General features: G+C 42.2%; 1 protein-coding gene across 5 annotated transcripts in view; it reads right to left on the reverse strand.

Moving 5' to 3' along the window:
- RTN4 (reticulon 4) overlaps window positions 1–17,312 on the reverse strand; it is an 87,023-nt gene that overhangs the window by 29,574 nt on the left and 40,137 nt on the right. Inside the window, exon 1 of one of the 5 annotated variants that reach the window (XM_005308047.5) lies at window positions 5,870–6,028. The exons of the other annotated variants lie outside the window; for them this stretch is intronic. Within the exon in view, the coding sequence (XP_005308104.1) occupies window positions 5,870–5,903 (34 nt within the window). The 5' untranslated portion in view covers window positions 5,904–6,028. Of the gene's footprint in view, window positions 1–5,869; window positions 6,029–17,312 lie in introns of those variants that run through there. 5 annotated transcript variants of the gene reach the window in all.

Raw genomic sequence — 17,312 nt, forward strand, 5'->3', positions numbered from 1 at the left:
TTACCCTCAGCAGCACCTCCCTCCAGCTCCCAGGTGTTAGCTCTCCCTGTTGTTTGCCACTGCCTTGCCTCCCAGCTTGCCAGCTCCAGCAGTTACTATGCAGGGTGGTACCATGTGACCAAGCAGGGCCAGCAAGCCCTGGCAAAAATCTGGTGGAGCACATGACCCTACGTGTCCCTCCACGCATCGCCTCTGGCTTCTGCCCAGCAGGGATAGGGGTCTTGGGGCTTCAGCCCTGCGGGGCACACCTGCCAGGGCTCATGGCTTCAGCAGAAGCAGGGCTGCAACCCCGGGCCCCGGCAGGCACCTCCTGCAGGGCTGAAGCTCCGAGCCCTGGCAGGCACCTTCTGCAGGGCTGAAGTCCCAACAACCCCCTCCCCAAAGGGCTGAAGCCCTGAGCCCTGGCAGGGGCACCCCAGCTCTCAAACTTCTGAAGATTGTCATAAGCAGCTCAAAAGGTCAGTAAGTTTGGCCATCTCCGTTCTAGATAATACTTAGTCTTGCCATGAGTGCAGGGGACTGGACTAGATGCCCTCTTGAGGTTCCTCCCAGTCCAACCATTCTATGTACTAACAAGAGGCACCCATCCCAAAGCCTTAAGCATCCTGAGCAAATCATTCAAAAATTAACATTTTAAGATTCACTTTTTTGTTTTCCATCATGTAACTTGTTATAATAAGGACTCTGGTTTTCAGTAAAATGTTAAGCCAAAAAGTCAATTTTCATGAGATATACAGACAGAGGGCAGAAAGGTGTTTTTCCACCTCTTTTGCTCATCTTAACAATACTTTTAGAGAGTTTTATAAAAGAGACAAGACTGACTATGGGAAGTGATTTAAAAAAAAACTTGAATTTTTGAGCATATGAATATTCATTACTTAGTCCTCAGACAACTTTAAGGACTGGTATACCCCTAGTTTTTGTATCAGTGTAATCCCACCTGTTTAGTAGGTTGTACTGTTATAATATCTCACTTTCTAGTGTGGATGCAGTTAGGCAAATTTACCTAAATAAACTATGTATGTGTAACTGCATCACTGCTATACCTATATCGCCTTGTAAACCCATAGAATTATTGCAGTACACAATCTGTCTAGACCTGCCCTAAATTCAGCTGAGTTTTGCTAGTATGTTCTGGTTTAAACTGAAAATCCCAGGTACAATGAAGCTTCTAAATGTTCTCTAGTTTTAAAGTTGATCTTTCCAGGCAAACAAGCTTAAAAACTCCCCACTCAAAAAAAAATAGTAGGTGGGTATGTCAAATGATATATTTATTTTGGGACCAGACTACTGGTCTAACCAGTTTTTGGACTTCGCCGCATATTTTGCAGATTAGCAGAGCCTGGAATACTAGAGGAAAGTAGGATAGAAACATATGTCCCCTGTAAAGTGAGATATCTCCACCTCCTGTAGCAAACCTTATCATGTACAGCACTAACAGGTTTCAAGAACTTACCCAGTCCTTAGGTGGAGACTTAAAAGCAATGACACAGGACATATAGTTGAAAAAGCAGAGTAAAATGGAAGTGATTTGTCAACCTGCTTTTCCGAGCTCACTTTGTCTCCCTAATTTGATTCGTACATGCTGACCAAGCTCTATCTAAAGCTGAACTACTGCGTCAGCTGTGCCATCCATATCAAGAACTGTTTCTGGGAGGCCTGAAAGGACCATGCCCCTCTGCCCAGATTCAGACCTGCTTGTGCAACACCGAGACCTCCCCTCAAGCCCATGTAAGGAGATTGTGCTGAAAATGTACAGTTTGAAATGTTATGTAAATAAATGACTTTACATCTAAAAGGAAAAACACAAATTTGTGGCTATGGGGTTTTTGTTTTGTTTTACACAAAAATTACTATACTAGTATAATTAAAGCAGTACAACTTCCCCAGTGTGGATGCAGTTATATCAGTATAAGAGTGCTTATACTGGTGTAGCTTGTGCTTACAGGAAGGGAAATAAGATATACTGCTATAACGGTGTCCACACTACTGTTGTAGTGGATTGCACCAGTATGACTATTTAGGGGGTAAGGAGGGGAAAAGGTCTTAGAGCCCCATATTCTGGAATGATTACATGCGAGTCTCAGCATTCATTTAGAAAAAGAGGGCAGGGGAGGGGAAAAAGTAAGTTTCCCATGGTTGCAGGAAAAAACTTGAAAACATGGCCTGGGAGTACCCTAAAGACTCAAAAATTTGAAGGCAAATGAAAAAAAACAAAACAAATTTTTTTAAGGAAGTCTTTTTTTTTTTTTTTTGCCTGACACATGGAGTTTTGAATGCTTGAGGTTGGCAATACTGTTTACTATATAACCTAAACATTGCAAATGATACTAGTAAGGATTTTCCATGCTTTATAAATTTTGAACCTCTAATAAAAGACTTAAAAACTGGAAGTTATGACCTGACTGAAGTTTTTTTCCTCCCTTATCCACATATGTATGCGCAGGTGGTTATTGTAGGGTACCTCGTGAGTGTGAGGCAGCTGGCATATATTGGGAGGGAGGGGGAACAATCCAAAACCCATATGAACTTGGAAAGCCAGTTATAAAAATTGTCAAATTTGGACATACCAGTACCAACCTTAAGAAGTTATTTCTTTGAGTTTGTAGATCCAAGGACAAAATCTGAAGCTCACACATACAAATAGGACTTAAATTCTTCTAAATGATTCAGAGAGATTCAGAAGGGTGATTGCAGATTGGTGGTTACCGGACAAAGGTCACACTATTTTAAGCCTAACTACTTATTTATCTAAAACTATTGTAGATTATGCTGGCAAATTCTGAAATTTAGTCACAAAAATAATTATTTGTGATCCAGTAAGAAAGATTGTAAACAATCAATGTTTTAAAGCATACAATATAAACAAACTATAAAAAGAGAAAGTCTGCTGTACTATGCTTCTCCCTAGTACTCATTAAATGACTAAATTACATGGGTGCTAGGATGGCTTCCCAATATGTCAACCTCTTCATGGGCCATCTTGAAGAAGAATTTCTGGACAAATGCACCATGAAACCAATGATATATCTGAGATACATCAATGATATTTTCATCCTCTGGACAGACGACCTAAACAGATTTTCATCACAACTTCAACAACCATCACACTGATCCATTAAATTCTCTCTAGAACACTCCCACATTAGCACCAACTTCCTGGACACCATGATCATCTCCAATGATGGAACCCTACAGACAACTATGCATAGGGCCCTACCAAATTAACGGCCATGAAAAATGCATCACGGACCATGAAATCTGGTCTTCCCCTGTGAAATCTCATCTTTTGTGTGCTTTTACCCTATACTATACGTATTTCACAGGGGAGACCAGTGTTTCTCAAATTGCAGGGGGGGTCACAAGGTTATTTTAGGGCAAGGGTCCAAGTATTGCCATCCTCACTTCTGCGCTGCCTTCAGAACTGGGTGGCTGGAGAGTGGCGGCTGCTAACTGAGGGCCCAGGTCTGCAGACAGCAGCACAAAAATAAGGGTGGCAATACCATACTATGCCATTCTTACTTCTCCACTGCTGCTGGTGGCAGTGCTAAGGGTAGCAGTACCGCAACCCCCCCGCCCCAACAATAGCCTTGCGACCTCACACACAACTCCTTTTTGGGTCAGGACTCCTACAATTACAACACCGTGAAATTTCTATGATCATCAACATCCCCCACAACACAACTCTCAAGATCCGTAGGTCCTACACATGCCTATCACATGTGGTGTACCTCATCCAGTGCACTAAATGCCCAAATAACTGTGTGGGTGAAACTAGACAATCACTATGCTCTTAAATGAACTCACACAGAAAAATGATAAAAAACAAAAACACCATATCATCTGTGGGTTAACACTTTTCACAAAGTGATCACTCTTTATCTGACCTCTCAGTCTTCATCCTCAAAGGAAACCTGCACATCATCCTCAAAAGACAAGCCTGAGAACTTAAATTCTTAACTTTGCTAGACACTAAAAACATGGACTGGACAAAGAAATTGGATTTATGGCTTATTACAATAATCTATAACACATTTAACTCCCCCCTCCTCCAGTTTTTACCCCCGTTTCACCTATATGACTGGACAGGTGTTAATAGGCCATGTCACCTTGTATGGTCCCTGTGATATTGCACTCCCTATGTTTATGGAAATATGCTTATGAATGTGACTATAAAGTAACTGGAATATGCTTTATGCAAAAGATCTCTTGTAAGGTATCATTACAAAACTTATAATCTACTGAGTGTGTTCATCCTATTTGTATGAATGTATCATTCTTGAATCTGAAGCTAGAAATATGAAGTATTACTCTGAAGTCCTATTGTAATTATGCAAAGTGTGTGCCATTAATGGTTGTTTCGAAACTTGATGGCTCCCATTGACCAGGACTATTGGTTGTAAATGGCTCTGTTTACTTGTAAGCCTTCCTGTGTTCCTGTGAGTCAGGCCAGAAAGAATGGAGGCTTGGGGTCTCACAGGACATGTGACCATGTCACCTGGTACTGGAATCCATCTTAAACCTGGTGGTTTTCCATTTAGAAGCAGGGGACCCAGAGAGACAAAAGATTCCCGCCTTGGGCCAAAGCTATAAAAAGGGGATGGAACAGAACAAAGGGGTCTGCCAGTCATGAAAAATCCCCTAGTTACCACCTGAGCTGGAACAACGACTGTACCAGGGGAAAGGATTGGGCCCAGACTGAGAAGGAGTCTAGTCTGCGAAAGAAGCTTATTGGAACATCTCTGAGGGTGAGATTTTACCTGTAAACAGATTCTTAATGTATTAGGCTTAGACTTGCATGTTTTGTTTTCTTTTGCTTGGTAACTTACTTTGTTCTGTCTGTTATTACTTGAAACCACTTAAATCTACTTTTTATACTTAATAAAATCACATTTGTTTATTAATTAACCCAAAGTAAGTGATTAATACCTGGGGGAGCAAACAGTTGTGCATCTCTCTCTATCAGTTATAGAGGGCGGACAATTTATGAGTTTAACCTGAATAAGCTTTATACAGAGTAAAACAGATTTATTTGGGGTTTGGATCCCTTTGGGAACTGGGTGTCTGGTTGCTGGAGATAAGTGACTTGCTGAGCAGTTTTTGGTTAAAGTCTGCAGCTTTGGGGGCGTGGACCAGACCTGGATCTGTTTTGTTGCAGACTAGCATGTCTGGCTCAACAAGGCAGGGTTCTGGAATCCCAAGCTGGCAGTGGAAAACGGGCTCAGAGATAATTCCAGCACGTCAGGTGACAGTCCAAAGGGGGTCTCTGTGACCGAACCCACCACAGTCCCTTGACATGTGTGTTAATTACTTAGGCTAAACAATATGTTCTATCCTGCCTTTAGCTGCAACACTTTGAGTACATTTTCCAGACCTGAAGAGCTCTGTGTAAGCTTGAGAATAAAAGGTATTACCTCACCCACCTTGTCTCTCTAATATCCTGAGACCAACACAGCATAGATTACACTTCACACAGACACACTTAACCTCATTAGATTAACAATTTGATTGCATTAACAATTAACAGGACTTAAAAACTTTGAAAGCAACATATTGGCTAAATCAGGGCTGCATTGACATTTGTGCAGTATACTGAACCAAGCTATTCTGTGCTATGCTATGTAGGACTGCAAAAATCTAACCAGCTAAGATATTTGCAGTGTGTTATACAAGCTATTTTTCTTTTTTAAATAATTTTTGTTACTTTGTATTGGTCATCGTTTATTCCTTTTACCCTAGACATTTAGCATTTTTACATATTTCACCATGTCTTACAACTTTAAAAATATCTATGCTACAAGTCTCATTTACTGAAAAATAAACCACAGCATGTTTAGCTTAATAAAAATGTTAAATAAACAGCAAATACCCTTATCTTTCCAACTGCTCAGCTGACTGTCCATCTCTCCTCAGGATCTACCCTCCAGCTGTGATTATCAATTAGGCATACCAATAGAATAGCTGCAATTGGAGAAATCTACAGTCTGAAATATGAAACATCAGTTTCCACAGAGGTCTGCAGTCTTGTCTGCTGCACAATTGCAGCAGGACTTAAGTCACATGACTGTCTTCTGGGTGTGAAGAAGACTGACGCAGTGCAATCTGTAACTAAGCTACTAATACTCCAGCACTAATTCTTCAGTTAAATCTCCTTAGTGTTAAAACCATTTTCTTGATGCTAGTACCACACAGAACGAAGGGAGTGGGGAAGGTAGGGAGAGGAATCTCCAGTACAAAGGAAATCAGCTTTTCCTCAAAGCAGCTAGGCTAAACTTGAAATGTATCAATACTACAACATTACACAGAGGCTTTTGCAACAAAGCTAAACTACTTCAATCTTGCTTTTTTTGTCACATTGCCAGAAGTTATAAAATTCATGCTCAGAGCAAGACTTCACCAGACAAACTCAAAATGGTTTGCTCTTATGAAAAAATGGAAAGGTGAAAGTTTACATTTACATTTCTACAAAATCTGTCTTTCCCTTCCTCACACCTACGCAGATTTCTTTATAACCTTAATATTTTTGTCAACTATAGATTTCATTTTCTTTGGGAAAGTAGGAAATACAAAGTGCTTTATCATTCTGTCTACAGCTCTAATGAAGTAGTTAAAAGCTCATAAAGAGACTGAAGGAAATCTCAATACCAGAAATACCTTCCAATAGCCTTAATCCTTAACTCATTCTTTATTCATACCTCATTTACTCCTGGGGGAATTCTGCGCCAAAAAATTTAATATTCTGCAAAATTCTGCATATTTTATTTGATGAAAAAACCACAATATAATCATACCAGTTTCCATTATTTTGGAGATTCATTTCAAAATACCTGCCAGCAAGTATGTCTGTAACAATACAGATAACATAAAAGATTCAGGAAATATTTTTTGACAAATAGATTCCTTGCTAGGCATATTAATACAGAACTTTGAATAATAATTCATTTAAACTACAATAAAGAACCGTATTTCCCACCTCTCTCAGAAGCAGTGCAAAGGCTTGGGAGAGTCAGGGGTAATGGAGGAGCTGAGGGAGAGAGAAATAATTGTTGGGTGTGGGTGGGAGAAGTATGGAACAGGGGGTTTTTTTGGGGGGGGGGGGGGGAAGGAGGAGGAAGAGGGTTAGGGTTGTGACTAGGGTTAGGATTGTTAGGGAGCCTCCCCCATGCAGACCCTGGCTGACACCTAGCCTCTTTCATTCAGTCAGGCACATCTGCCATCCCCCCATGTGTCCCTGCATCCCCACTCAGCCACCCCCTCTAGCATGTGCCCCTGCACCCACCTCCCCCTGTCCCCATATGGTGCTGCCATCTCCCATTCAGCCCCTGCCCCAGTCTGTCCCGCCCCCAGCCCTTCTGAACCTAGCCTGTGACCCTCCAGCAGCCCCATGTCTCCCACGCTGTCCATTCCCCTGTACCCTGTGCCTCCTAACCTGGCCTCTTCTCTATCCACAGCTGGGGCTGCTGCTGGCAGGAGCAGCTGCTTTCTGTTATGTTGCCAGAGCAGCCCATGGTGGGCAAAAAATGTAACTGCAGCACTTTTCTGTGGAGAAAAAAAATTCTGCGGGGCACATGAATTCTGTGTGCGTGCAGTGGTGCAGAATTCCCAAAGAGTATTTAATGTAGAAGTATTAGTGTAAAAAGGTTTTTCCTACCACATGTAAACAATCTTACAGACAGTTATTTTACCAGCATGCAGAGATGCTCATGATTTTATCATATTTTGAGTTATTCTTAAAGCACCCAATCCAGGAATCACAAATCTGAATTTTAAAAATGAGTAAGTTTCTCCACATCCATTAGGGTTAGAAAAGCTTGAAAATATGACACAAATAAAACCTGAAGGCTCAAAATCCAGAAGAATCCCAAATATTTTAAAATGTTCATGGTTTTTTGCACTTGAGTTATGATTTCTGAGTACTTGGGTTTATCAATACTGAGCATGACAAGAAGTTCCCCAATGCTGTTTAGAAACATAGCCAAGACTTGATGTGTCATATTATAAAAACAAACCAGAAAGAGACGTTCATAAAATTATATCAAAGTGTGCTCTTGCAGCTGGTGCTAAATTAGTGATTTGCATCTTAATACTCAGCTTCCTCCGCAGAATGTGTAAATCTCTCATATTGTAAAATGTTATCTTGCACAGACCAAGCTGATCAGAAAGCTACTCAAAGTAGTCCTAGACATGACTTTACAGTCAGGCCTGCACAACTCGTAAAGCGGCGAGGGCCATATTACTCCAAAGAAAACAGCTGAGGGCTGAAACCCCCTGGCCCCGCTGAACCCCACCCCCCAGCACCGCCCAGCCCCCCCCGAAACACAACACCACCACCCCAGTGCTGCCTGCCCCATGGAACCCCCCCAGTGCCACCCAGCCTCCCCCAAAACAACCCCTCACCCCAGCGCCACCTGCCCCGCGGAAACAAACCCTCCTTCCCCATGGCCGCCCCACCGAAACAGCGGTATTGAACCTTGGTAATATGTTATAGCGGGCCTCTAAGGTAGCATAATTAAGATAAAAGAAAAATGTCTTTTTGCTAGAAGTAGAATAAGATCTTCCCCCCACTTGGTAATCATTGCCCTGTTCAATGAATGAGGCGTGAATGAGGAAGGCATGGAAGGCAGGCACCTTCAGACAGCTGCAACCTTTGGAGAGGGGATGGGAGCCAGACCAGATCAGTAGAACAAGTCAGCCACTGACTCGCTGCTCACCTCCTCAGCCCCACTCCCACGGCTCGCCTACTCACCCCTCACCACTGCCCACCCGCTTGCCTTCTCAGTCCTCCACCCCCCCCGGCTCGCCTACTCAGCTCCCTTCCCTTGCCACTGGCTCACCTGCCTGCCCGCCCGCCTCCTCAGCCCCCCACACTCCTGACTCGCCTACTCACTGCCCGCCCGCTCGCCTCCTCAGCCCCCCTCCCTCACCCGTCACTTGCCTACTCACCCCCCACGGGCCGCACAGTGAGCCCACGCGGGCCGCATGCGGCCCCCGGACCACATGTTGTGCAGGCCTGCTTTACACGGATTTGCACTCAGTTACTATGAATAAAATGCCTCTTGACTTTAGGTTTGCATCTGTAGTTTTAGACTTAATAGGCATAACAGACATCTAAATTTTATTCACTTTAACATTACCATAATCTTTATATTCACAACTATATACATTCCCTCAGATCTTATCTTCAGTTACCAAACTATAACTGAAGGTAGGCTGGTTACTACCAAAATGAGCTTTACCATCTTTTCCTGTTTTCCTCTCACTTGAGATGAACTCCATTAAAAACCACCCAAATCTGACTCCTTGTTAAGCTTGACATGCATGGTGTGCAACAGCTTCTCTTCAGCACTCAGGAACATTAGTCACCAACCAGCACACAGATTTTGCTGTTATCAGAGCCCTAGACCAACTATCTTTTTAGCCTGGAAGAAGGCGATTCCTAAATTCTTGCTTTCTGAAGCCAGATATAATTTTTTGTTGTTACTGCTATGTAAGAGCTAGGTATTATTATTATTTAAATGGTTTAACTCTTAAGCATGATAAAGCTGTACTCACTTTAGTGTCCATACAATTATTTATTTTCTGCTGCTGACACTTACCCTTCTCACCTACAGTAATTTAGAACAGATATAAACTTTATTAAACATTTAAAATTAATAAACAACCCTGATGCTGTGGGTATCTCTTGTAGCCAGTGGTAAAATTCTTGTAAGTGTACAATTAAAATCTGTCCCTTTTTCTCTCTTGTTCTTTGTGTTTTAATACACACACGACACAAAGAGCACTAGGTGCACTAGAAGTCACTACTGCTTCATTAGCCTCCTGGACAGACCCTTCTCACTTCCTTACCCCTGTACTCAGATCTTTTCCTTTATTCTCTACATGTACAATATTTATTCCTCCTTCTCTTTGCAGTCATTTAGTCTAAATACTCTGTACAGTCAAATCTATGCCCCTCAGTAATTACTAATTTCAGACAGCTCTCCCCGCCACATACTTCACATATACACGCAAAATGGATCTTAACACTTGAATTTTTATTATGGAATGATAGATGGCTATTAAATATTAATGTTAAAGTATATTTCAGCATCAAGACTTAAATAAAACAGATAGCTATTCAGTCAACAAGCAAATTATAAAGTAATGGCTTCAAGTACTACACATCTAAAACAGGTGCAACTTTGAGATTCACAAACAGGTTCTCCTATTATACATAGCTACATTCTTTGAAAATTGCTCCCATGCTGCTATGAAGCTTCTGAGTCATAAGCTACTGACTAGCTCATCTAGAGCTGCTAGAATTAAAGTGGCATTTCTATACTAGAGCAGTTCTTATGGCTTTCTTTTGCCATAATTTAGGGTGGGATTTTTACAAAGCATTCTGCATTGGACTAACTCTGCTCCCACTGAAGTTAAATGTAAAATGCCCACTGACTTCTCTGGAAACAGAGTTAGACCAACACTCAGTGCTTATGAAAATCCAAATGTTAATGTAGACATTACCAAAAACTCTACAGCTTCTCAATCCTGCAACTATAAAATGTTTATTAATAAAGAGTCCTAAAGACCAGGCAGTGGTCTAGCCTTCTGCCTCTGGACAACTGTGATCCAAAATGTGTTTAGTCATCTAGATTAAGTCCTTAATTAAACTGTCTAACATTACAAGACTATTTATCACAAAAGCCAGCATAAGGGGAAGCTGCTGCTCAGGAGAGGCCAAAAAGTAGAATAGCAGGGGTGATGCAGGTTGAAGTGAACTACCACAGAATGACTGCATAATGCTAAGTAATAGGCACTACTATTGGTCTCATTTAATAATTAAAATTCACAACGTTTTCCATCCATAAGGAAATTCTGCGAATATGTACACTCAGAACAGTTTCAACGGAAAACACTTCTTCTTCTTCTTCATCTTAACTGAGAAGTGTCCTTTCACCTTTCAGCCAGTAGTAGAGGCAAGATAATACAAACTGAATGGCACTTAGAGCAGGAAAATTTTATCAGGATTGACTTAGGGCTGGTCTACACTGGGGAGAGGGGGAGGGAAATCGATCTAAGATACCCAACTTCAGCTACGAGAATAGCGTAGCTGAAGTCGATGTATCTTAGATCGACTTACCTCGCGTCCTCACGGCGCGGGATTGACGGCCGCGGCTCCCCCGTCGACTCCGCTTCCGCCTCTCGCCCTGGAGGAGTTCTGGAGTCGACGGGGAGCGCTTTCCGGGATCGATTTATCGTGTCTAGATGAGATGCGATAAATTGATCCCCGATAGATTGATTACTACCTGCCGATCCGGGTAGTGAAGACATACCCTTAATATAAAAATGTATTTCTCAAAGCAATTTTGAAGCTTCTTCAGGGTTAGCTTTCTTTCAATGACGATACTACCTAGGTGCAGGGCTGCTCTTTATGTTTGATTGTGCTACAGACTTGAATATTTGAAATCAATGGAGATGAGTAACTGGATAATGTTGATACAAGGTAACATTTAGTTATTTCTCTTGCTTTGAGCTTCACATAAAATGATTTGGTTTTTAGTTATAGACTTGCACAAGGCAAGTATCATACTAGTGCTCTCATTATGTAAAAACAGATGTTTCATAATTTTTAACACAGTATCAGAGTGCATTTGGAACAGTTAAACAGACTTTTTGGATTGCTGTTTAGTACTTTGATTTGGTCTGCAAATTAAGTTTTACTTCCTATGGACCAATATAATCGAGATTGAAGTACTGGTATGCTGGCAGCATTTAGTATGAACTACATCCACATGCACCTGGCCAGGTTTAAGTTCACAAACAAGACACGCACACAAACCTACAAAAGCATTGAAATTCTTAGCTGGAATTAAACCCAAACATTTTCAGAAACTGGTGCTTAAGTTCGGAACCTAAATAAGTGGTCTGATTTCCAGAAGCGCAGAAAACCCACATCTCCCACTGACTTTCAACTGACATTTATGATATTCAATGCCTTTGTACGTTGTGTGTTTGGGGAACAGGAGGGCAAAAGATTAAAAAATTAAAAACAATAACATCACTTAAGGGAAACAATGCTGGTGTACAAGTATTTTTCATAAAACTATGTAAGTAAAAGCAGGTATTATTCAAATATACAAAGGTGTGAACGAAGTTTGGGAAACGGAAGAGGATCAAGAAATGTAACGGGCTTTTCATTTCCTAACTTCTAAGAGCATTTCAGATAAAGAAAGAAAACCAAAGCTATTTGACAATATCCCATTGAACTGCTCCGCTTAGGAGTTTGTCACGCCTTTGTATAGTACTGTGTTGAGTGAAAAATATCCACTAAATTACCCTTTTCATTTACAAACACTAGGTGGCACCAAACTCCTCATCTACAGATATTCCTCTCAATGTAATTGTTACATACTTGAGTTTCTGAAAGTGCGAACTGTACGGGGAGATTTTGGCAAACCAATAAAGTGCCTGAAACCACTATTGCTTATTGCTAAAAGCAGCCAAGTCAGCAGGCCATAAAATGGCCATGCAGCAGCCTTAGCATAACCAAGGCAGGAGGGGAGGGGGTTTCAGGTGCCATAGAAAGGTCAGCTTGACTCCGCGTCCTTCTTGATAAGAATTCTATTGAAATTGCTGATACATGAATTTTAGAAGAACAGGAAGTTTGTCCATGTGCCCTCAGGAATGACAGGGCCTCAAGGTGTGCAAACTCTGAAAAAAACACACCTGGTTAATCGATGACCAGAAGGAAACCTCTTGCTTGACCTCTAAAACTGCTTGCTTAACAAGTTTTCTTTAAGTGACATGTCATTGTATTACTAATGTTTAAATTAGGGGGGAAAGTATGAGTTAGCTGGACTCTTCGGGAGGGTTTCTTCAGGAATTCTCCTTCTGCTGCTGTGCCACTCGAGAGCCACACTCAGCTTTGGTAATTATTGAGGGCTGGGGGTGTTTTACTAACCTGTTGCAGATGTAAGTGCTTGAGACTAAGTAAAGTTTAGCTTAAAGTGTAAGCACTCTTGTATTGTCCTGTTTGTGCCAGCCATCTATCGGTCGGATGGCAGTGTCTCCCCTAATTTATTTCCTGACATCACCTCGCAAAGAGTAAGTTACCAAGAGCTTTGGGTTGAAAGAACCCCAGGTAACAGAATTTGAAGGCCCCAGCGAGGATAGTAGAGAGGAAGGAGACGGATGGTACAAATAGTTTGTAGTTTGTCCATTGCAATAGGAAGTAAAAGACAGCGGGGTGGGGTCGCTCCCTACAAGTTTCTGTGTTGCAGTTCATGAGTTAATTTACCGATACATTCCGTTACTGGGACTCAGAACTCAGGCTGATTGCCTGCTCCAGTGGAGGAAGTTATGTCCAGAGACAGGGAAACAACTGGAAAGAAAGAACAGTTGAAAATGATGTTGGGAAACAGACTGACAGATTTTGTACAAAAGTATAGGGGTAATGGACTCTGGAAGCACGGTGCCCTCACTGGCCCCCGAGCCTTCCTGCAGCTCCACAAGCAATGGGATATCTGGGTTAGTGCAGGAAGATGGGGAGGTCTGAATGTTAGGGCAAAGAAAAAGGCTGTTTTGCAGGGGTTGTGGATGGTTGCAACAACACTGGATCAGGAGATAGATCGGCTAAAAGACCAGGTACAGAAATTGGAAAGAATCAGAGCTGAAAAGGAAAGTGAAGTGATTAATTTGAAGGCAGAATCTGATGTTCTCAGAGCTACGTCTCTGACACAAGCAGCACAGATTGTAGGACTGCAGAAGCAGGTGTGTGACAGTGAGAGGGTCAGTGGCAAGCTGCAGGAGGAAGTTTCTGAGTTGACACAGCAGACCACAGAGAGCAAAGTTGCAGTCAGAGCCCTTTTAAAGAACATAAGAATGGCTCTACTAGGTCAGACCAAGGGCCCATCCAGCCCAGAATCCTGCTTTCCGACAGTGGCCAATGCCAGGTGCCCCAGAGGGAATGAACAGAACAGGTAATCATCAAGTGATCCATCCTATGTCGCTCATTCCCAGCTTCTGGCAAACAGAGACTAGGGACATAAATAGGCCTTTTATTTTTACAGAAATGACAATGTGGCACGTATATATTGCTTTAAATCCCCATTTTTACTGCTAAATTTTACTGTTACCTGTTAGCAACTGTCTGAAAACAAAGTAATCATGTTCTGATTACAACCATCAGTAGTCACATACATGCTATGTATACATTTAGTATAAAAGCTCTAAGTAACAAAGAAAATAGACAAAATAATAATCAATCAGAGAAGAGAAAAGGTTCCATGGCAACTGAGAAAAGGAGAGCACAAGCAAGGCAGCAACAAAAGCCTTCAGAGAAAAGTGAACATGAGAGCATAATGGCCCTACTGAGTCAAACCAAAGGTCTATCAAGCCCAATATCCTGTCTTCCGACAGTGGCCAGTGCCAGGTGCCCCAGAGGGAATGAACGGGTAATCCATCCCTTGTTGCTTATTCCCAGCTTCTGGCAAACACCATTCCTGCCCATCCTGACTAACAGCCATTGATGGACCTATCCTCCATGAATGTATCTCGTTCTTTTTTGAACCCTATTATGGACTTGGACTTCACAACATGCTCTGGCAAGGAGTTCCACAGGTTGACCATGTGTTGTGTGAAGAAATACTTCCTTTTATTTGTTTTAAACCTGCTGCCTATTAATTTCATTTGGTGACCCATAGTTCTTGTGTTACGAGAAGTAGTAAACAACACTTCCTTATCTACTTTCTCTACACCAGTCATGATTTTAGACCTCAATCATATCTCCCCTTAGCCATCTCTTTTCCAAGCTGAAAATCCCAGTCTTAATCTCTCCTCATATGGAAGCTATTCCATGTCCCTAATCCTTTTTGTTGCCCTTTTCTGAAACTTTTCCAATTCAATATATCTTTTTTGAGATGGGGCAACCACATCTGCACACAGTATTCAAGATGTGGAAGTACCATGGATTTATATAGAGGCAACATGGTATTTTCTGTCTTATTATCTATGCCTTTCTTAATTATTCCCAGCATTCTGTTCGCTTTTTTGATTGCCGCTGCACATTGAGTGGATGTTTTCAGAGAACTATCCACAATGATTCCAAGATCTCTTTCTTGAGTGGTAACATCTAATTTAGACCCCATCATTTTATATGTACAGTTAGGATTATGCTTTCCAATGTGCATTACTTTACATTTATTAACATGAAATTTCATCTGCCATTTTGTTGCCCAGTCACCCAGTTTTGGGAGATCCTTTTATAGCTCTTTGCAGGCTGCCTCGGTCTTACCTAAGTTTAGTAATTTTGTATCTGCAAATTTTGCCACCTCATTGTTTATCCGTTTCCAGATCATTTATGAATATGTTGAACAGGACTGGTCCCAGAACAGACACCTTGGGGACACCACTATTTACCTCTCTCTCTCTTCTGAAAACTGACCATTTATTCTTACTCTTTGTTTCCTATCTTTTAACCAGTTACCAATCCATGAGAGCACCTTCCCTCTTATCCTGTTGCAACTTACTTTGCGTAAGAGCCTTTGGTGAGGGACCTTGTCAAGGGCTATCTGAAAAATCTAAGTACACTATATCCACTGTATCCCCTTGGTCCACATGCTTGTTGACCCCCTCAAAGAATTCTAGTAGATTGGTGAAGCATGATTTCCCTTTACTAAAATCATCTTGACTCTTCCTTCACAAATTATGTTCATCTATATGTCTGACAATATTGTTAAGACTTCTAGCATTGGTATATAAGCACTTTAAAAAATTGTCTCCTTTTAGCTGTCTGCCATTACATGATGTAATTGAATGGGACTCTTTAATTTGACTGTTTCTGATCAGACTCTGCCTGTATTTTATCAGGATTCACAAAGCAGAAGCCAGGCAGACCACGGGGAATGCCTGAGATTGATTTGTGCCCTTAACGCTCATTTGGGAGAGCAAAGGGGGATCATGGCAGGGATCAGCGGGAATTGTAGTTGGGAGGAAGACATAGAATCAGAGGAGGATCCCAATGCATACCCCCTTATTGCAATTATGAGCTGAAGGACCCTGGTGAGTTCACCTAGATCCCATCGGGCAGTCTCCACAAAGTCCCCTACAGGAATCACTGGAAAAGCTGCAAAGACCTCCTCCAATGGCCCCCATAGACAATACCTCTGTCACAAAAAGGGGACGTCAGGGAGGAACAGAGGAGCAGCTGGAGACTAGACCCTTTACCCCTGACCAGGTTAGGGCAGTAGAGAAATCAGTTGGCCCGCTGAATAGGAGCGCAGCCTTGGGGTGGATGATAAGAGTATCTGGCATGGCTGTAAAAAGCAACAGAGGGTCCTGTGGCACCTTTGAGACTAACAGAAGTTGGCATGGCTGTATTCACTCCGGCTGATGTGTCAGCTATATGCAGGGATTGTATGTCCCCCAAGGATTTTGTAGGGCCCCCTTATGATATCCAGATGCGCCACCCCCCGGAGCAGATGATATAGAGAAGCACATAAATGCACACAGAGAAGTAATACACACCCTCGTCCTGGGAGAAAGCCCTACAGTTATATTTCACCAAGAGAAGAAACAGTCCGGGGAGAGAGTGGAAAATTATATAGGCAGAAAAAAACTGGCACGAAGACATTCTGGGCTGACAAATGTCATTAACCCAGACTTTGCAGCCCTCCCTTTCAAACAAGCTTCAATCCAAGGATTTCTCCCTTTAATTTGTATGGCCTTAGTGGGTATGGATCTGGCAGCAGTTCTAACAAGAGATATTGAGAATAGAGCAAAACAGGCCTCTGAGATCCAAAAGGATATCCACTCTCCTAAAAGAAAAACTGATAAGGTGGCTGCTATAGCCCCTCCAAGTAGCACACAGAAAAAGGAAAGAGGAGACAGACCCCATAAGGGACGAGGCAGAACCCATGGCGTGGGGAAATTTGGAAGCAGCTTTTAAAATATGAGCAAAAGGAAACGGTACACTGGCTGCCTACTGCTGAACTCCTAGCGAAATTGGCAGAACATGAACTGGCCAAGCATCGAGGAAAAAGCGCCAGTGCACCACCGACTGCTGTCCTATAGGGAGGACAGGCGCCCCAGGATCCCCCAATTGTAGCACAATTAAACACTGGTGGAGTGGGGGAGGTTCGTGGTTTATGTGAAGTTTGCAGGAGGGGCGTTCGGACAAAATTTACCCGTAGACTCAGGTGTCACCTACTCCCTAATTAGTACCCAAAATAAGCAAGTGTTTGGACCTCCGACTGGAGTCAAAACCTTACAGGGATTTAATGAGGTACAAAGCATCGTCCCCTTCTGTAAAAAAAAAAATCCCATATAGTGTGGGA

This window comes from Chrysemys picta, chromosome 3, assembly GCF_011386835.1.
Source record: "Chrysemys picta bellii isolate R12L10 chromosome 3, ASM1138683v2, whole genome shotgun sequence".
NCBI lineage: Eukaryota > Metazoa > Chordata > Testudines > Emydidae > Chrysemys > Chrysemys picta.